Source organism: Lissotriton vulgaris, chromosome 4_1 (genome assembly GCF_964263255.1).
Source record: "Lissotriton vulgaris chromosome 4_1, aLisVul1.2, whole genome shotgun sequence".
Classification (NCBI taxonomy): domain Eukaryota; kingdom Metazoa; phylum Chordata; class Amphibia; order Caudata; family Salamandridae; genus Lissotriton; species Lissotriton vulgaris.
In genome coordinates this window covers 611,077,842-611,098,968 of record NC_141691.1, presented here as the reverse complement: position 1 = coordinate 611,098,968, position 21,127 = coordinate 611,077,842, and the positions used below count along the sequence as shown (strand labels likewise).

The 21,127-nt window shown below is 45.3% G+C and overlaps 1 protein-coding gene across 6 annotated transcripts in view; it reads left to right on the top strand.

Moving 5' to 3' along the window:
- Nucleotides 1–21,127, top strand: part of AMPH (amphiphysin) — a 987,297-nt gene that overhangs the window by 576,538 nt on the left and 389,632 nt on the right. For all 6 annotated transcript variants that reach the window (XM_086964852.1, XM_086964854.1, XM_086964849.1 and 3 more), the window contains exon 4: nucleotides 9,195–9,289. In XM_086964852.1, the coding sequence (XP_086820978.1) occupies nucleotides 9,195–9,289 (95 nt within the window). The remainder of the gene's footprint in view (nucleotides 1–9,194; nucleotides 9,290–21,127) is intronic.

The window sequence follows — 21,127 nt, the reverse complement described above, 5'->3', positions numbered from 1 at the left end:
GGTCTAGGAGGATGAGGGCCGCTGTTTCTCCATTGTCCATCAGGGCTCGGATGTCATCGGTGGCGGCGATGAGGGCGGTCTCGGTGCTGTGTTTGGCTCGGAAGCCGGACTGTGAGGGGTCGAGGGATCCGTTCGTCTCGAGGAAGGCGGCCATCTGCTTGTTGACGGTCTTCTCGATGACTTTGGCTGGAAACGGGAGAAGCGAGATGGGGCGGTAATTCTTGAGGTCGGTGGGGTCCGCTGTTGGTTTCTTGAGTAGAGCGCTGAGTTCGGCGTGTTTCCAGCTCTCAGGGAAGATGGTGGTGTCGAAGGAAGTGTTGATGATGTCTCGCAGGTGGGGTGCGATGACAGCGTCGGCCTTGTTGAAGACGTGGTGAGGGCAGGGGTCGGTCGGTGATCCGGAGTGGATGGAGTTCATCGTGCGGATGGTGTCTTCGGTGCTGATCGGGGTCCAGGCGTGGAGGGTGGTGGTGGGGGGTGGTTGTTCGGTCATGGTGTGCGTTGGTTGGTTGTTGAAGCTGCTGTGTATGTCCGTGATCTTGTTGTGGAAGTATGAAGCGAGGGAGTTGCAGAGGTCTTGCGATGGGGTGACGTCGTTGTTTCCTGCACTGGGGTTGGAAAGCTCTTTCACGATGTTGAAGAGTTCCTTGCAGTTGTGTGCGTTGTTGTCCAACCGGTCCTTGAATGCTGTTTTCTTGGCGGCGCGGATCAGCTGGTGGTGTTTCCGGGTGGCAAGTTTGTAGGAGGTCCTGTTGTCCGGTGTCGGTTCCCTTTTCCAGACTTTCTCGAGGGCTCGGCAGTTCTTCTTGGAGCTCTTGAGTTTGTCGGTGAACCATGGCGCCTTCATGCTGCCGGGTCTGCGAGGCGGGGTCCTCAGCGGGGCGAGTTCGTCCGCGCAGTTGCTGATCCACTTCGTGAGGTTGTCGGCGGCCTGGGTGGGGTTCGCTGAGCTGGCAGGGGGGTGCTGGCTCAGGGAGGTGGCGAGCTGGTCTGCTGTGATCTTGTTCCAGCTTCTGCGGGCGGCCTGTTGCTGGTGATGGTGGGTCGTCGTTCTCTTGAAGGTGAAGTGGACGCAGCTGTGGTCCGTCCATTGAAGCTCTGTGGCTATGTGACCATCAAAAGGAAGTACACATCCTAAAAGTCAGGGTCAATGATGCTGAAGGCCGATCCCACAGAATGTATTGTGGGCCTTCCAGCGAACGTAGAGGACACCAGTAAGGAACTTTGTCTTAAACAATGGCTAGTGGAAACGGTACTCGTGGGTAAATGCTCCACTCTTTTATCAGTGGAAAGGGCCCACAGATTTCCAGGGTATGCACTTCCCCCTGGAGCGGCACTGGCATGATAGCGCCCGCCTCCTTAATTATAGCGATCCTGATCACATCCTACAAAACACCAGGACCAAAGGACCATGGACAGAAGAGAACAGCAGGGGGTATATTACCCTAACAACACGGCAGAGGTGCAAAAACAAAGAGCCTCCTTCCTTAAGGTTAAATGTCACTTACGTCAATTGAACCTTCGCTACTCCCTACTAATGGCGAAACAATGGGTCATCAAGGGTGATGAAACATATTTCTTCACAAGTGTGGCCAAGCAGAATTATGGAACCTCACAGTAGAAATAGGAAAGTTGATGTTTCGCATGATCAAGCAGCCAAAGAAAAAGCACCGGAAGTGGCGGAATTATAACAACGAGTCAGAATTATAACAACGGGTCGGCGCTGGCCCCGAACAGAAGTTCAGTGACACTGATTGACAAGAGGAGGCAGAGGATGATGACGTAATGGCTCTGGAACAAGAAATCCATCCAGGGCCTGCTGTTACTCCCATGACGTAAATAGACTTACTTGACAATGCATGACCCTGGACTGTGCCTTGTACCCCCTCCCCCTCTAACCCTTTCCTTGCCAAATCTGAACCCGACTTTGGTCTTTTTGTTTGCAGGTCCCCAACCAGTTTTGCTAACATTAACCCCGACTTTTGGTTTTCCTTTAAGTTTCTTATTTCACCCTTACCTGTTCCTCGTGCTCGGCTTCTCATTCCGACCCTTTTACTTTCCCCCGCTGCCCAGCTCTTTACCCCACCTATCTTGTGGCATGAAACTGTGTAATGTTTTTTATGTTCCTATGTAATAGTGAATTTACTATTTGTATATATAGAACTCCAACCACTTGTATATGTAGTAGACCTTTGTACCTACTACCATTCCTATGTGTTTTTAGAGTTTAAACCTCTTCCTTGAGTGACTTCAAAACTTGTGCATTTACAATTTTTCTCTGTTTCTATTTCTTCCTTCAGTGGCTTTACAACTTGTACATTTGCATTGTTTTCTGTTTGTATCTCTTATGTAACTCATGTAATCCAAAGTCCTTATGCAACGCACCTGGTTCTTTTGTAAATCGCTCTGACACCTTTGGGTAATGTTTGCGCTATATAAAATCGCATTAAATAACATAAAATAAAATGATAGCAACCAACGTTCACTGAAACTTCATGCCTATATCCTTTTTTCCTTCAATTACACACAATATTACAGGGGGAATGGTTATGCTTTTTAACAATAACTGGGAGGTGAAGGAAGTGGAGAGGGGACACAAATCGGGGTCAGTAAACTGGTGGTTCTCAAATGTGGTGCGGCTGCTTACATGTGAGCCCGCATTCATAGACTACTGTCTCCACATTTCTCCATACTCACTGATTTGGATGTTGCATGTTCTGCACCCTAGTGGTGATGGTTCATTGGTGGGGTATTTCTATAAACCTTGACCTGGGAAGGGGAGTTGTTTATTCTTCTGTTTTTAACCCCATTGTAAAACGTGTAATGCTACAGTATGGGAACTACTGATGAACACTACATTTTGAGGCCTCTGACGACTCCTATATCACTTGATCCACACATCATTCCAGATGACAACACGCACTGGACCCACAACCTGTAAGTTTAATATCCTGACCTGTAATTTTAAGGGAATGGTCATGCCAGTGAAACGCTATAATTTTGAAATGTAGGGATATTCCTTTCTCATGTTTAGAGGAAACACACCTAATGACCCCTGAAAAGAGGTGAATTATAATTGTGACACAGTTTCTAGCTATACATGGGGTGTCGCTATCTGTATCCCCCCGGGGTCCCTTTTGTGGTCGAAGGGAGCAAGGTAGACCACAACAACAAATATGCAATGTTGGAGGACGGACAGGATGGGGAAGCATTATCTTTAGTCTCTGGGTATGCTCCAAAAGATAATATGGCTGATTTCTTGGCCACACTTGCTCAATTTCTGCTGTCCACTGTTGACAGTCCATGTATTTGGGGGGCAACTTCAACTCTGTTCCCAACATATATCTGGACAGATCACCCCCACTGTTAGTGGGGGCCCAATCTCTAGTTGCCTCCCGCCATTGATTACAATGGGCAAGAGACTTCCTAGGGATGGATGTGCTGTGAGAATGGCACCCAGGAGTTCATCACCTCTACACTCTCATAGACCTATTTAATTGTAATCCAGAAGCTACTATGAGGGTGGGCCATGCTGAATACTTAGGCCGAACACTGTTGGATCATAATCTCCTTCAACTAACACTCCATTAACCCCTGATCAAAGTGGAGATGGTGGTCCACACAGGTCACTACTTTACTGAAAGTGACGGGATGGCAACTTAAGGGTTACTGAAATGGGACACATTCAAGGTGGTGATGAGAGGTCATTTCCTACATCCCAATTCTGAGGTAAAAAAGACTCTACTTCGAGAACTGGAGAAGTTAGCAGGACAAATCCACACTTTGGAAATCAATTCTGTCACACAGGGACAGCCCAGATGTGAACTGGTACCGGTCAGGTGAGAATACCAGACACTTTTGGAGTGCTTGGGCAACCTGAATTGTAAAGAATATGCTGCCAGACAGCATGCTGAGGCCAGATATTGGCATGGCTCCTTAAGGCAGAGACTCTTAGGACTCTGGTTGGGGCAATACTTGATGATATCGGAGAGAGAGTTAACACCCAGAGGAGTATCGGTACAGTGTTTAGAAGCTACTATGAAGTGGTGTACAACTCCCCACAGGGCATAAAAGAGATTGAGATGACCCAGTATTTTCAACACTTACCACTTCGAAAAGTAAATGATATACAGCGATTGGAAATGAGTGAGCCCTTGCAGTTATATAAAATACAAATGGCCATCACACAAAATGCCAGAGCAGGGTACCGGGACCAGGTGGCTTCACAGTAGAATTCTATGCTGTGTATAGTCCAAGGCTGACCCCAAGATTGTTGAGAGTAAATGAGAAATCTACGCGACTGAAGTGTTTACCCATCTCTCTGCAAGAATCCATAACCACAGTCCTCTCTAAATCAGGCAGGCCCCTCCCCCACCACCCTCAGTTTGTTATTATAGGCCACTTTCACTTTTGAATCTAAACTGCAAAATATTTGGGAAAGTCCTGGCTAATTCTCTGCTCCCAGTGGCACAAAGCCTAGTGCACAGTCATCAAAAGGGTATCATTCCTGGCAGGAACATCATTACAACTTTCAGCCGGCTGTTCCAAATAATTGACTGGGCAAAGTGACAAGCTGCAAATCACTGGATGATTGCCATCAAAATAGATAAGGCTTTTGACTCATTGAGTTGAACTTTCCTGATGGCAATGCTGCACCGAATTGGTCTAGGTGAGGAATTACTGGACTGTATACAATTATTATATACTGCCCCAAGAGATTTTGCTTGCGCCGGACAGGAGATATTGGATACCATGAACAGAGGCACCAGACAGGGCTGCCCATTGTCCCTGGTGCTTTTTGCGCTGGCCATTGAACCTCTCACCTGTGTACTTTGATCACGGGGCCCTGAATGGGGCATTGTCATCAATGATGAACATCATAAATATTTATTATACGCAGATGAGGCATTGATATACCTGAGAGATGTTTGGCATGTGCTACCCTCCGGGATAGTACTGTTGGGTGACTATGTGACCATATCACAAGAATCAATTGGGACAAATCTTGCTATTTCCCACTGCTTAAACACATTGTAGAGCAACACTTTAACCTGCGAAGTACAGACCTACGTCTTGCACACAATATTATGATATATCTGAATTCTCGATATTTCATATCATACGGAACATGGTGGACAGCAACAATGGAAAATCAATCATATGTATTAGGAATTCGATTCCTTTCTGGAATGCACTCCCGCTATCCACAGTTGGCAGGATAGTTATTTCTAAGATGATTAGCCTACCGAAGATGTAATATTTCTTTCTTAGCACTATCTGTTAAACTGAAGAAACAATTCTTTGGAGAGTCGTAGTCTCTCTGGATGACTGTCATTTACGGCAATGGTAGGCACCGGGTGGTGATCTCTCAGCTGTATGCTCTATTAGCCGAGGGTGGCTTAGAGGCACCTAATTATGAGCTATATTATGCAGCAACCCAGCTCTAATGGCCAACCATCTCAAGACCCTGAGACCAGAGATGCCTCACGACAAATGCGGGACATTCTGTACACGAATTGGTGATTACTAGGGGTTACCCCTCTGCGTTCGATAATCTTCTATTGAGGGTCGCACAATAGTGCTGACAGAGACAGATAAATAGGATGTAATACAATCCTTCCTATGATCACTGTCAAGATGCGCAGCACTGCCCAGGATGCACGATACCCGCCTATGGACCGAGGCTAACTTACAAACTTGGGAAGATATGTACAAGTATTGAATGTTATGCTCCCTCAATGACATATGAGTGACATTTGGGCAGCAGCGGCTTCTCTGCTAAGGTGGATTATCGTCACCCCGTTGCTTCAACTGCAAGCTGAATAGCAAAAACAAAATGAAAATGATGTTCAGTTATCAATTTTTTGTATTAAGCTTTCAGTTGAAGTGGTATTGCTGGCTGGGCTCCTCACATCACACGGGGTGGAGTGGTGGCAGCACCTTAAGTGCGCATGATGGTTTAGCCACCCGTCTTGGGCCTGCCAAACCCTCATGTGCACTTTACATGTTCTCCACCCAGCCTGTATTACAGCCTGGGTGTTGCTTTTGTAACTGCAAAACCGGCCCGAGTAACAAAAGCAGACCTCACATCTCCAAAACCGGGCCCCATCCTTCCAGCCTCCCGGGCAAATGTCTGTTGCCTGCTATGGCCAATCCAGCCTTGACTAATACCACAATTTCTTACAAAACATAGATCATGAACAAAGAAGAAGTGAAGAATGAAATAACAGCAGAAAACACACTGTATACAGTCTAATATAATAAAGTTCAGGGTCTGATTAACAACCACAGAAACATGGTTGCTTAAGAAATGGATGCACTTTTGGACTTGGCCCTTTTTGCAGGGTCACCCCTGACTTTTTGCCTTCCTCCTGGTATTTTTTCTGACCTGGGTTGGTGGCCTTAAGATTCTCAGCACTTTATCACTGCTGTCCAGTGTAAAATGTGCATGTGCTGTTTGTGGTAAATGTGGTAAGATTGGTCTAAACCTGTTTGGTGTATTTAATATACCTATTAGTCACTTGTAAAGTGGTATCTCATATACCCAGGGCCAGTAAATTAAATGGCACTGGTGGGCTTGAAGAGCTGCTTGCGCCACCCACCAAAGTAGCCTTTCAAACCTGTCTCAGGCGTCTGCCTTTGCAGGGCGTGCACGCGCAATTTACTGCCGCAGTGGCATGGCACATAAAGTGGGTGCCACGTCATTGACTCCCCTTTTACTACATATCAGTCACCCTTAAGGTAGGCCCTAGCTAGCCCTATGGGCAGGGTGCGCTGTAGGTAAAAGGTAGGACATGTGCCTTAACTATGTGGCATATCCTGGTAGTGACAAACAGCCATTTTGGTTTTTCACCAGTGTGAGGCTGCCCTCTCATAGGAATGGGTTGGGGATTCCCTGATATGTGTTTCAGTGGTAATTCCTGATATGAGAGAAGTGTGTGGTCAAGTTTGGTTTGTTTGGAATAGTTGTTATAAATGCTGCATAATGGTGTTCGCTGATTTATTATCACTATTTTAGAAATGCCACATTTAGAAGTGAGCATTTCTGTGTGCTATGTGTCTTTGTGCCTTTCTGATGTGTATTGCATGTCTGGCTCTGGAGTGAGAGACTGGGGAGGTACAGTGGCTCCAGAGGGGCTGGGTGAGTCAGCACTAGGCTGAATGGGCCTGAACTGCATTTGTAGTAGTGGGAGGAGTAGCCCCTGACGCTGAATAGGTCTGTGCCTGCCTTGTACAATGCTGGCTCTGCCCCCCCCTGTGGTGTGTCTGGGGCCAGAGCCTACACTAACAATGAGGGTGTTTGTGCACTGAAAGGATGTTCCTAAGTGCCCTCTAGGACTGGTTTGGACTGGGCACTGAGCTCTGTGCTAGGGGGAGAACAAAAACACTGACTAGTATACATATTGGGGTTGTGACCCTATGAAATGAGCTGTGTGCTGCTTGGTGCTTACTTGCAGCCGGTAAGCTGCTGGACTGCCAGGAGGAACCGCCATCTGGGGCTCCCTACTTGTGGAAGTGAAGCTGCTGCCCTGCTGAAGAGCCCCGGTGTCCTGGCCTACCTGGGATGATTGAGCTGCAGGGAGAGTACTAAGTACCCTTGCTCTGGGAAAAGTGCTGCTAGGCTTTTTTTGCTGAATACCGTCTGGATGCTGCTGGGGTCACCAGTAGCAGTGTGGAGAAGTGGAGCCTCTCTCCTCTGCAAACGTAGAGGTAGTGGTGTGGAGGAGTGCAGCCTCGCTCTCCCTTTACAACCGGAGGAGAAGCGCGTGGCGAGCGCATGATCTGTTCCCCCCAGGGCTTGGGGGATCCTGCCCTATGATGCTTAGGAGCCTCGGAGCCGAGTCGCAGGAAGCACTCTCCTGCTCCCGGTCATGCTCCCTTGTCGCGCTTCCAGTGCTTAGCTCTGCTACGTGGCCCCAGGCTGTGTGGAGGCCCCAAAATCCTGAGGAATCCACGGCCGGATTACGGGAGCCCACCCCGCATTTTCATTCACGAAGAGGAAGCAGGCGGAAGGCAGGCTGAGCATGACTGTCGGCACGGCCGCCTTCCTGAAGACAGGAGCTAATCCGACAGAAACTTTGTTCCAGAGGCCGGAAGACAGGCAGAGGTTGCCTGGTTGTGGGCAGGGCCAATGGAGGGTTCGCTCCGTTCCTGACTGCTCGTGTTCATTTTCTCCGGCTGCAGGGTGGTTGCACCGTGGGATAGCGGGCAACCCCCAGTGCTATTTTTATATAACCTTGTGTGGAGTTTCTTTTGTGGTATGCCTAGTGTGTCGCTGCTGTGTGAGTGTGTTGCGCAAACGCTTTACACATTGCCTCTGGGAGAAGCCTGACTGCTCGCGCCAAGGTGCCAAGGGCGTGAGCAGGGGTTATCTTCAGCGTGTAACTCCCTTGCCATGTCTAGAGTGTTGGTTTCTGCCTGGTTTAGGCGCATACCCTAACCAACAAGAAATCCCATTTCTAAAAACATCTATCTACATGAGCGTACATAAAGTGTGACATACAACCCAGAGGGGTCTCCTAGTGCTAAAGAAGATGATGTGTTTATAGGCAAACTGGGATTTCACAGAGAACTGTATTACAGGTCAGCAGGAAGAAAGAAAGACCATGTAGATCAGACCTCAAAACTAAATCAGATATTCAGGAGCATTCGTAACCTTGTAGTGTTCTATGACACAGAAGGTTCCCCGAAACCATGTTATAGGTTTAAGCTATTCTCAGCCAAGACAAGTTCATTAAATCTTACTGCTTAAAAATATCATCTAACCTCTTGTAGGTGGCTCTCTAATGGGTACTTTTATTGTGCTGCTGTCTGTGAATCATAACCCTTTGCAAATGCAAATAATCTCTGAGGTAATAGCTCTCTTTAAATAACTATTTTTATTACAATTAATAACAATCTAACAACTACTAGGGGGGTCTTACGTTTTCAGTAGTCTACTTGCAGTATGTTTTTAATATGAACCTATATTCTTTTTATATATGGAATGTATTCATAGAAACCTCTTTTTCATCCATTGTATATATTTGTAATCTGCACACTTAGTGAGGCATTAAAAGGCTGGTGCTGAAAACTGTTGAAACTATTTGAAGTGTAGGTGAGGATGCTAGCACCCCTTTCTTGAGGAGGAGAGAACAGCCGATTGTGAATGGCTCTCATCATATTTCTTTCTACATTTCCTTCCAATGTTCTAGGCATGCAGGAGGCCTCTATGAAGCTCACAGAATCACTGCATGAAGTATACGAGCCGGAATGGTATGGCCGGGATGATGTTAAAATAGTTGGAGAGGTAAGACCTGAACATGTAAATATATGCATATAAACATTCTCAGAACTTTATTTCAAGTTCTCTTCGCAAAACCATTTATTTTTATCTTCCTTTCTCAAGGAAATGTATAAGACTGCATAAAACGGCATCCACCATTTGCATAATAGCAGGAACATTAGTCTGGTCCTCCGAAATGGAGTTAGGTGTCTCAGGATCTTAAACGTTTCATAAATATATTACGTCAGATTATGTGATACACCAAGCATGTGTCACTTGTATAATAACACGATTGGTGCCCCCACTCAGGTGGTGCTATATTTCAAAAGTTAAAACTGAAGCATAAAAACAAAAACAAATAATGTATATTCGAGGTCACCTCTTAAGCAGGCACTGGATGAGAGACAGAGCGGAGGAATGGATGAATAGATATGGCTAGGCCGCTTGGAAAAGCATATACTATGCAGTTTAATTATTGTGGGACACTACAGTTGTTCCCGCGCATTCCCTAAACTGCCATTACTCTCTGTCTCCTTATTCAGCCCTAGAGTCCATAAACTTGGTATACAAGGGAACCCCATTAGGTTTCACAGCGGAGACACCCGGGTGTTGGGACTGGGTCTGTACTTCTCTCCTTCCCCAACAGGCATTATACTCTGCAATGACCCGCATATTCTTCCTCTTGCTCCAGTCTGCTACGACTCCATACCATCATCCCCTAGTGTGTGATTGGTCCCATGTGCATGTCTATCCACCCTATCCTTAATTGAGTGAGGGAGCTAGTCGGAGCCACTGGGCAAGAGTTAGTTGTAGACTCAGAGGTTTCCTACCTCTTCTCCCAATATCATCTGACACCCAAAGGACTCACCCCCCCTCTATTTTTTGTCTTTTTGCAGGGGTAGCTACTCCCTACCCAGTCCCTCCCTCGCTGTTTTCAGCTAGATCCTATTCCCATCCATTACCTGGCAGACTGCTGCAGATACCTCTCAGACAGATTAAACAGAACCCCATGGCACTGGCCCTGGCCATCTTTGATACCAGTCTACCTTCTGCATCTCTACCCTTGGCACAGATTTCCAACAACTTCTCTGGTTCCATAATATTTAAGTCTCCCTCAACGTCGCAGCCCCCACCCAGACGCATCGGGCCTCAACCAATGTTGACAGAATCCTTGGCTCTCCTGAGTCTGCAGAGTTGTCCCTCCACAGTATCAGTTTCCCCATCCTCTGAGGTCCATCAATAGGTAACACATTAAGATGTCCAATCTCCTGTTATTGATCACTTTAAACGTTAATTGTTCGTCTCATTACATCAAGCGCAAAAAGGTACTGCACTACTTGCATGTGAATCGCGTGGACAACTCTCCCATACAAAAAACACACTTGTCCTAGAACGAACCCTAAAAGTCAACAAGACTGGGTGGGTACTGTCATCAGTGGCAGTAGATTAGAAAAGATCAATGGTGAAACCTCTCTCTCCCATCGCTTTTCCAAGAAATATAGAGTAGCAATACTAATTGGTTGTCAACTCCACTGTAAAGTTCCTAAAACCTGTGCAGTTGATGGGGTGTGGTGGGTCATTGTCAAAATACTCATATTAGATTAGGTTTTGTGGTAGGATAGATTTATGACCCTCCAGGCTCACAATTGAAGTGGGCATGCACACCTTCAAATGTGTGTGGATTGGAACCTTACTCTGGACATTAAACAAGATAGAACCAGATGGCCTGAAAGCTGTAACTGTAATCCAGAACTAGCTAGCAAATCATGTCTTACTGGGTGTATGGCATTTGCTGCTCCCCACAAATAGGGACTTTACCTTTCTCACATATCATCATGGTACCCAGTCCTGCATTGATTACTTCCTCCAAGGGCGACAGCTCGTGGACATGACATGATGTGATACATTGCAGGCAAGCCTCTCAGACCACAACCCTGGCCAACTGGACCGCAATATGGGGCTTTTGGCACCTCCTACAAACAAAAGCATTTGCCTATAATAAACCTAAGCCGAAAGAAAAACTCAACAAAATATTCACTCTTGTACATAATGAAAGCTCACTGGGCTTTCACAGGATGTGGTGGACAGCGGAGAAGGCAACTTTGAAAGGGATAATGATAAGTTACTCTGCCATGGTGAAAGATAAGACAGGTGCAGACCTGCACCATTTAGAGACTAATGTCTGTGACCTCAATATTCGCTACATTTCATCACCCACCTCCACACTCCAGAAAGAACTTGAACTGGATACGCTACATTTAAACACGTTCTTTACTAAGGTGGCAGACAAGGCACTAGTCAAACAGTAGTGGAGGAGGTATGACCATGGAGATAAAGTGGGTCAGCTTCTTACTGCACAGTTGCGTCAGATGGAATCTTAACTGGTCATTCCGGCAATTTGTGAGGCATTTGGCGACTTACTAATTCATCTACTCCAGACCCAGGCAACACTAGAACACGTTGATGTCTCTATGGCCTCACTGCACATACCTACCCTTACATAAGAGGGACAAGTGTATCTCAAGGGAGCGTTTACAGAGGAGTTGGTAGCCAAGGCCTTCTCTGCAGTGCCCACATCTTAATCACCCTGGGGAGAATGGGTATCCAGGTGAATTTTACAAGACTGGTGACAAGCCTCTTCTTGCCCCACTTTTGGACCAATTATATCAGGAGGTCGTGGAGTCAGACTCCCTGGGGGCCAGAATCAATAAAGCCATTATCACTGTCTTCCTTAAGGAGAATTAGGACACACTGGAGCATGTTAGCTATCGCCCTATCTTGTTGGTCAATGTCAATCTAAAAATCATTGTCAAAATCGATCAGGCTAGGATAAGTGATAACCCAATTAATCTATAAGTTGCTGGTGGGTTTCACACCAAGCTGTTTCAAACACAGGCACACATACTTTGGCAAACAATGAACAAACCTGAGGAAAATCTGGTCCTCCTATTGGAAGCCAAAAAGGCGTTTGATTGTGTAGAATGGTTGTACCTGTTCCAAGTGATGGGCTTGGATGAGGACAATATGGGTAATGTCTGCCTTTTTCATGATTCCCTAATGGCAGATGTCAACAGTGGAAGCTTTTTGTTCTATACATTTGAGATTAATAAGGACAGCCAACAGGGATGCCCATTGCGCAAGCTCCTTTTCTTAATGGCCTTAGAACCTTTGTTTGAGGCCATACGTCTTTCATCGGCAGTTGAGGGCATTTTGGCTGGTGACAGTGAGATGAAGGTACTACTCTTCGTGGATGACATTATGCTTCTCCTGCCCCACCCGTAGTTCTCAATCACAGCCACCATGTCCATCATTAACAGCTCCTTTCACTTATCAGGTTATAAAATCAATTAAACTAAATGTCATGCATTCCCCAAGTCTAGAGTGACCACCAATGGCTATCTACAAAACTATAATATGAAATGAGTAACCAAGGGGCTCCAATACCTGGGCAATTGCATTACCAGAGGGCTTACACATGTGATTGAAGGCAATTTGCTCCCTCTGGAAGAGTGATCTAACCAGGACTTCCTCTAATGGAAGCAATTGGACCTTATGTTATGTGGGAGGGTAAAGGCAGTCAAAAAGATGATTGCTCCCAGGTTTAATTGTGTCTGCGACTATGTTACCTCTATGGGTCCTTTGACTACTTCTCTTAGGGATATAAATGGAAATGAGATCTTACATTTGTAGTAGCCGTAAGCCCAGATTGTGAGCATCTAGATTGTGAGTGGACGTTATGTATGTATGTATGTATGTTCTTATATAGCGCTCGACTTACCGTAGGGCATCTCGGCGCTTGAATTGGGAACCCGTCCTGGCTTTTTTCCCTGTGAGATAACCCGTACTGGGCATCCCCAAGGTGAAAGCCAGGCATCCCGCCACGGGGGGCCGTTGTGGAGATTAAGCAAGCTTATTGCCCAGAGCTGCAGAGTGTGAACTCGTGCTTAGAGTGGGCACCGAAGCGAGAATTATCGAGTCCGTGGACAATTGGGCTCAAGACCCTGCCGCGTCGGGAATTGAACCCTGGTCCCAGGTCTGACCTCTGCTTCAGGGTATGCCTCCTCTAACCAGTGAGCCACACTTCTCCTATGTTACGGCTGGGAGTCTACGCTTACCACACATGACATCATAATGCCTAGCTTTCTATTTGTCACAGTTGTCCTCTTATCTATATGATCTAAGAGATGCCCCAATGGGGGTCCAATTAGAACATCACTATTTGGGATGCCACAACGTGTTCCTACTGGTTTATATATCAACCATTCAGCTACACATCCGAGCCTCAATGTGACAGCCACGGCATCCTGCTTTCACCTATTGTGTGTGTCATGTACTGCATAAGCAGCCACTGGTATGCCCAGACTTGGGTCCAATGCTAACTGTGCCACTGTAACCAAGCTACATCTGACTGAAGAGCCCCAGTCAGGGCAAAACTGGTCTTGGGTGTTGCTTGTGTTTTGATTCAGGAAGGACCTGGCCTGGCAACTTGGTGTGGAATGTTCTGATTGTGGGAGGGTTAAGAGTGATTTGTATGTGGCTGGGTTCAAACTGAGGTGGCATGGTGGACAAATGAAAGATGGTCTTAATGGCTAACCCAAGCAATTGCCACTGTTTACACTTATCGGAAGCACCCTCCCATCCCCTTTTGTTTGTTTCATGTAATGCCCTAAGTGGCGATAGGTATGCCCTGACATGGGTCCCATTCTCACGGTGCCACTGGAAACTACACCAGACTAAGGAGCCCCCAGAAAATTCGGAATCTTTTTTGCATTTCTCATTTCCAGCCACCACTCATGGCGCACTGGACCCTCCAGGTTGAATGTGGGCATATTCGACAATCATATATTAGCATACCCAGTGGAGGGAGCTCTCAATACTGCCCAATAAACCATCTAGAACTCATTGGCTATCTTTGGGGTGAATATTGGGAGCTCTAAGTCAACACATTCAGATTGTGCAGTGCCCTTGCTGTGCCACTCTATAGGACAAAAGTATATGGAGGTATTGAGTTATGAGACAAGTAGAAGACAATTTGATGGTGCAGCAGCAAGATGGGTATGTGTGTTACCAGGGGTGGTTCCTTGTTATGGGCACCAGGACTCTGCTCCTCCTATTTGTTTTTCTCTTCATTTTCTCTGCATTGTCGCTACAGAAATAAACAGTACAAAAACATTACCCTTGCTCTGAGACAGGGTCTGACTGTGTAAATCACTTTAATGAGGTGGAGTTTATGCGCATGCTCCAGCCAGATTTTAACCCCTTCCATGCTGATGACGGCCGGGAGCCGTCATGGCACACAGTGCTCGTGTGCTGATGACGGAGCGGAATTCCGGCCGTGGGCAGGGGTTAAGGTGTGGGGATATGACAGACTTCAAGCTTCTGGCTTGGCATCCTGAAGGACCAACCCTTAGTGATGACCCACAGCAGTTAAAATCAGCCCTGGGTGCTTTAGGTTTCATCCCTGGATTGTTCTGAGGGTGAATGTCATTCAAAGAAGCCTGCCATACTCCACCCTCTCCTAGCTCGTCACAGCATGGGATGGGATCAGTTAGCCTCACTGGTTATATACCACCATAGGATATAATAGGATAAGATATAAAGCTCACTAAAACCCGAAGGAGCCAAAGTTCTATAGCAGAACTGATTAGTCAGCATGAGCAAGGTTTCTAAGCTGAGAAGAGCCAGGTTTTCAGATGTTTTTTTAGAAGACAAACAAGAGTTGCTTCTGAGATGTGGGTAGACAGAGTGTTCCATAATTTGACGGCTGCTAACGAAAAGGAGTGCCCATCCGATCTAGACTACCAAAATCAGGGCAGAGGATCTAAGAGGTCTGCGGGAATTATGGCAATGAAAAAGTTCATTCATGTGAATAAGACACTCATGTTGCAGAACCTCAAGGCCTTCAATGAAAAGCTCCTCCTGACAGGGAGCCATAAAGAGAATGAATCCCAACTCTAACTGAGTGCCGCTTGGAAATGTTCAGAATATGGCGAGCTGCTACATTCATCTAATATTTATTCAGGGAGCAACTATTGATGTTTACGCTAAGTGCATTACAGTAATCCAACCGTGAGGTGACAAGGGCTGTGACGAGTTGGGAGAGTGTGGGACCTAACATACAAAGAGCTATGCAGACAGGTCCCAGATTGCAGGAAAATTAACCCAGTCTCATTCACTTATATTCTGGTTCCTTGCCAGTGCCTCTCAATGGTGCCACTTTCTCCCACTGTGGTTGCAATGGCACCTTGTCAGCCATGCCTGACATCAGGCTCTAGAAAACATATTAAGTAAGTTGATAATCATCACTAAGATGAAGGTGTGTATACTGGGCGCTGCACCTTCGAAGGAGCAGGGATCTGGGAGTAGTCTCTAACTGAGACTGGAGAAAGGTAACAATTGTTGAGTGTAAGCGCTCTGAAGCAACAGCAGTGGTAAGGTGCTCAGGGGCTCTGTGAAGAGGCCCATAGTTAAACGCACACTCCAAAAAATGTGGATAGTTGGATACACAATAAGATGTTTAAATAATGTTCTTGTTTTTTAACCGTCGAGCTGCATTTTGTAGTCATTAAGGACCATATGTATGTAACTTTGGTATTGCGATTCTCAATTAGCGATTTTTTGCAAATCAGTATTTGAGAATTGCAAAACGCTATGTATGTAGGATTTGCAAATAATTTTGCAAATCCTAGATATTCCTTAATTGCGAATTGCAAATTGTGATTCGAAATTAAGGAATACCTCCCCTTTCATTCCTATTGGCCCAGAGGTCCATAGGAATGAATGGGAAGACATTCTCAATTTGTGATTCTCAATTAGAGAATTGCAAATTGAGAATGCAATTTCAAATGTGCCAGGGTGTCGAAAGGACACCCTGTTGCACCTCTGAAATGAGCATGGGTGCACATGTGGTGCACATACATGCCCTAAGGGCATGTGGGTGCGCCACATGCCACTTTGAAAAATGCAAAAATGTGCATTTTTGAAAGAAATGGCAAATTACCACCAACCTGTAGTTCCTTATGCCATATTTGCAGAACTTGGGTGCCTCATACATTCCATTTAAGGAATCGCAATTTGCGATTCCTTAAATACATTAGCAAAATAAGGAATCACAAATTTTGCGATTCCTTATTTTACGAGGCAGTTTTTCTTTAAAACATACCATTAAGCTTAATTGCCATCGCAAACGCCGAAATGCTGCAAATTTCGACATTTGCGATCGCAATTTTGAATGATACATATGGCTCTAAGTGCTCTACTTAGTCGCTTGTCTGCTGGGTTTTCCTGTAAAAGCTGTGCTCAGATCACTATTGGTCCCACTGTTATGGCTGGTATCTGGCAGTGCCACTACAGACGCCTGCAGCTTCAGGCACAGATCAGAGACTAAGTTGTTCTGCGGGGAATCCGAAGAACATTGATCAATCCTATTTGAGTCCATTTCAGTTCAATACAAGTACACCAGGAAACCTTCTTAGCAGACCATGAATGTAAACGTATGAGAAAAGAACAGAGGCAAAGAGGCAAAACTTTACACGAAACAAACATATTTTCAATTTAGGGTTTGAACTACAATGTATTTTCTTGCTTTTCCAACACAGAAACACAACTCCTTAGATTCACTGCGCACACATATTTTCCCATATTTGAAAACTCAAGAAAACAACTTTCAGTTTAAAGTTCACTTGAAAATATATTTGTTTTACGTTGAGCCACGCTTTAAAAGCAGTCTTGTTATGCTATGTTAAGAATTTTTTAAAGTGCGCAATTACTACAAAGGTGTCTTGGCGCTGTCTGAAGGCAAGCTAATACTGTTTAGAGGTTAGATAGCCAGATCTTTATCTCCTTTCTAAAATATGTTAGTGTGGGCATTGCTCTGAGATGAGGTGGGAGGCTGATCCAAAGTTTGATCGTATTGAGGACTATACCTCTGCCACCCCAATGCATCTTTTTAAAATTAGGGAAAGCTAAGAGACTAGCTTTGGCTGATCTGAGTTCTCTATTAGGCTTATATCACTTAAAAGCTGATCTAAGGAAGTCAAGCCCTGAGTCATGCATTCCTTTGTAGGCTAATCAGTGGTTTAAATTTTGCACAACTGCGCATAGGAAGCCAATGAAGCTTACGAAGTCCCTGCGTGATGGAGTGTAATTTGGGTAGCTTAAGAATCAATCAAGCTGAGGCATTTTGGGCCAACTGAAGTAGACTCGTGTTTTTCTTGAATGGTTAGATAGAGACTATTGCAGTAGTCCAACCTAGGAAGTACTTGCGCAGTGATTAAGGTTTTCCTGTGGCTTATCGAGATAAATAGAAACATTTTCCTGATAATTTTTAGGATATAGTAAGTGGAGGACGTTATAGCTGAGATTTGCGCACTCATTTAATGGTTGTCATTAATAATGACTCCTAAATTCTTTGCTTTGGTGACGGGAAGAGGAGGCTGGGTCAAATTTTCAGGCCACCAATTAGTGGACCAAGCTGGAGAAGGGTTCCCGAACACATTGATCTCGGTTTTACCTCAGTTAAGCTTCAGGCAGTGCCCCACTCATCCAGCCACTGACGGCCTTGATGCAATTTTGGCTTCTTAGAGGGCCCGATGAATCATTATTGGCTGCCGCAATTATCAACTGAGTATGATTAGCATAGGATGTTACCTCCAAGTTGAAGCTTCTAATGAGAGGATACAGTTTCGCTACATAAACATTTAAAAGTGTTGGACTTAAAGACAACCCCTGAGGGACTCCGCATGGCATGGAAAAGGTGAAGAATTAAATTTCCCTAAAGCCATAGTTTGTGATCTGTCACTGAGAAAAGAGGAGAGTAGATCAAGCGCGACCCCCTCCGCCCTATCTCCTCTAGACAGTTGATAAGAGTTGTATGATCTACAGTATTGAAGGCAGCAGATAGGTCCAATAAGATCATAACTGCTGAACCTCCACTATCTACTGCCTTCCTCACTTCTTCTGTTGCCTTCACCAGGGCAGTTTCTGTACTATGCCCTGGTTAAAAGCCAAACTGAGAGGTGTCTAGAAGCTGGTTATCTAGAATGTATTTAGATAGCTAAAAATTCATTATTGTTCACAAATTTTTGCGGAGAGAGGTAAACGTGTAATTTGACAGTAATTCGAAGTGTCATTAATATTTGAATTGGACGTTGATTTGTCGAATGCAAGCTGGGCCAGACTGGGGAACCAAAAGCAGTGCATAGAAAAATGCAAGCAGGGTCAGACTGGGGAACCCAATGCAGTGCAGACAAAATGCAAGCAGGGCCAGACCGGGGAACCAAAAGCAGCGCAGACAAAGATGCTCAACCCAGGTCTACTCACTTCGTCTTTTTACTTAATCTTTCTCTTTCCATCTATACATTATCTCCCTCCCCTTCTCTCCTCTCTCTTCTCCTTCTGGAAGCTTTCTCTCTACCTTCCACCTCCTTCCCTCTCTTTCTCTCTCTCTCTTAAAGCCTCCTGGTGTCTGCTGCAATTAATTTCAAGAAGCTGGGTAAAGTGACAGAGGCTCCAGGAGTGGCCCTGGGCTTTCAAAACCCTCCTCCAAAGGCTGCAGCCTACCGGGGAAATGCCCAGTGGAATAGAAGGCCTGACCGGCGCTGAATCCAAGGCTTTAAACAGGAGAAATCAGTGATGGAGAAATGCTGGCCGACTGCACCAGAAAGCAGTATGAACTAGACATAATGATTTTGTTGGAATGCGGCCCTTCGCAAGGAGCCAATGCAAGTTTATTTCTGGGCACAGACGCGTGGTTCTGCTGATGAAGTCTGCGGGCAGAGCTATGGTGACTTTCTGAAGATGCTGCATTTTGTGAAGCAAATTCGCAAGTAATCACTTTAAGGAATATCCAAGCATGATATCCTACATCCAGAAAAACGAGTGACTCTGAAAATTAGACGTTTTTTAAAATCCTAAAAATAGTTGACCCCAAAGCTCACAGATCTGAGCCCCAGCTGATTGGCAAGTCCTGGCGCATTTCTGGAGGGCACCAGAGCCCCAGGGGAGGGCCAGCGGTCTGAGTTCTGCCCAGTGTTTCTGCCAGGGCACACTGTCTTTCGGCATCCTCATCTCACATTTCATGTTCTCCCTCAGTCAATCACAGAGGGAAAATGGAAGAGAAGAACACAGAAAAATAAAGTGTCTGTGTGACTCCCATACCATGATGGGGTACATATAGACATACTAGCCAAATGGAGAGTAAAGTCCACATCACATTATGTACTTCCAACTCTTCATCAAGTTGTGATTGAGCCTGTATGCGAGGACTAAGGTGCTTATGTAGACCAGCATATGTTCCCTGTGATTGTGCACGTGCTGCAGGTTGTTATATAGTTGACAGTCTAGTAGCTGGGGTGGGCGGAGCTAGGTGGGCTGAGGGGAAGAGGAGGAGTCAGGACAGGATGAGGGCAGTTAGAGTAGGGACAGGGAAGATAATAGAGGTGCAAATAAAGCTCCCATAAAGTATTAAGCAGAGTCTGTATTTCTTTGTAGCACGATGCTACACAGGTATGGATTGAGCAACATGGAATGGGAGAGTCAGAGACCGCGACAGGCAAACAAAGAGGTCGATAGAAAAAGAGAGAGAGATAAAGAAAAAGAAAGAGATAGAGTGACAGTCAGTTAGAAAGAGGAAGAGATGGACGAAAAAACAGAGAGATGAGTGACATTGACGCTTTCTTGCCCGGTCCTGAATCCATGAGTGGCTGAGGATTACAACATACCTGGAATGCTCTTGCATATTTCGAGTATTCGTTTAAAAGTGTATGTAAAAGAATTGTTTTTTGGTAAGTTTATTAAAGATATTGCTTGAAAGTGCACCAGTTATGTGATAAAAAAAAAAAGAAAATCTCATTGTAAAACCTACTCCCACCCCACAAACCTGACTAGGGGCAGTCATTCTCGCATAGGAAAATTCTGAATTTCACCTTATGCCCCAATAGTTTCAAAATCATCCAGCCACCACTGTATGTACTATATCCAGGTGGGAATCTAGTATTCAGCATATTCTAATGATGTGTTGGAAATGTGGAGCCACTAGTATATCAAATAGTTTTAAAGGCTCGTTTTTTTACATCGTTTTTTAAAAAATGCTGCATGAATATCTTTCGCAATCTATTTTGTATTTCGTTCTTTATGCCACGGGAAATTCTACCCCCTGCAGCATGCTTCTGTCCTGCTCCCCAAAGTCGACGACTCGCGCATCATTCTTTTGTTTAGAGGATGTTGTGACACCCCCCCCAACTCTTCTCCTGCTCATCCCCATACGCACTTCCTGACTATCAAGGTACTGTCACTTGTTGCCTTCACCAAACTTGCACACTTATTTCTGCAATCCCCTAGTTTATGATTTTAACAGAAAACTACTTACTCTTACGTCATGACTCTTTTTTTTTTTTTTATTTTTAAAACCTTTATTTTCAAATAGTGCACACAGCTATTCAGCCTTACATCCCAGAGGCTAGGCAGCAACTCAAAAAGCAGTGGGTCAAAGTGCAAGAAGCGAGGTACCAGAATGTGTCAAGGTTATAATTTTCCATTTTTTGTATTTTATGAAAAGGAACAAGTACGGAAAGAGGCGCCAAAACAAGCGCTAAGAAAGAAGGCAATTAAACTATTATGCAGTGGGGCCTAATCAGGGAGTCGGCTAGGTACAGTAATCACAGTTAGGTTAAAAACAATACGGGTGCGTAGGACCACGGGGGGAAGGAAACACAGGATAGTAGTGATACCAAATCGTCAGTTGGAATTATAGGCTATGGAGTCAGGTATTCTTCCAGTGGGCCCCTATACTCGTTTCAGGCCCCTCACAACTTCTGCCATTTTTTGGGTTTACCCCTGGCTACATACACAGTCTTTTCTCGG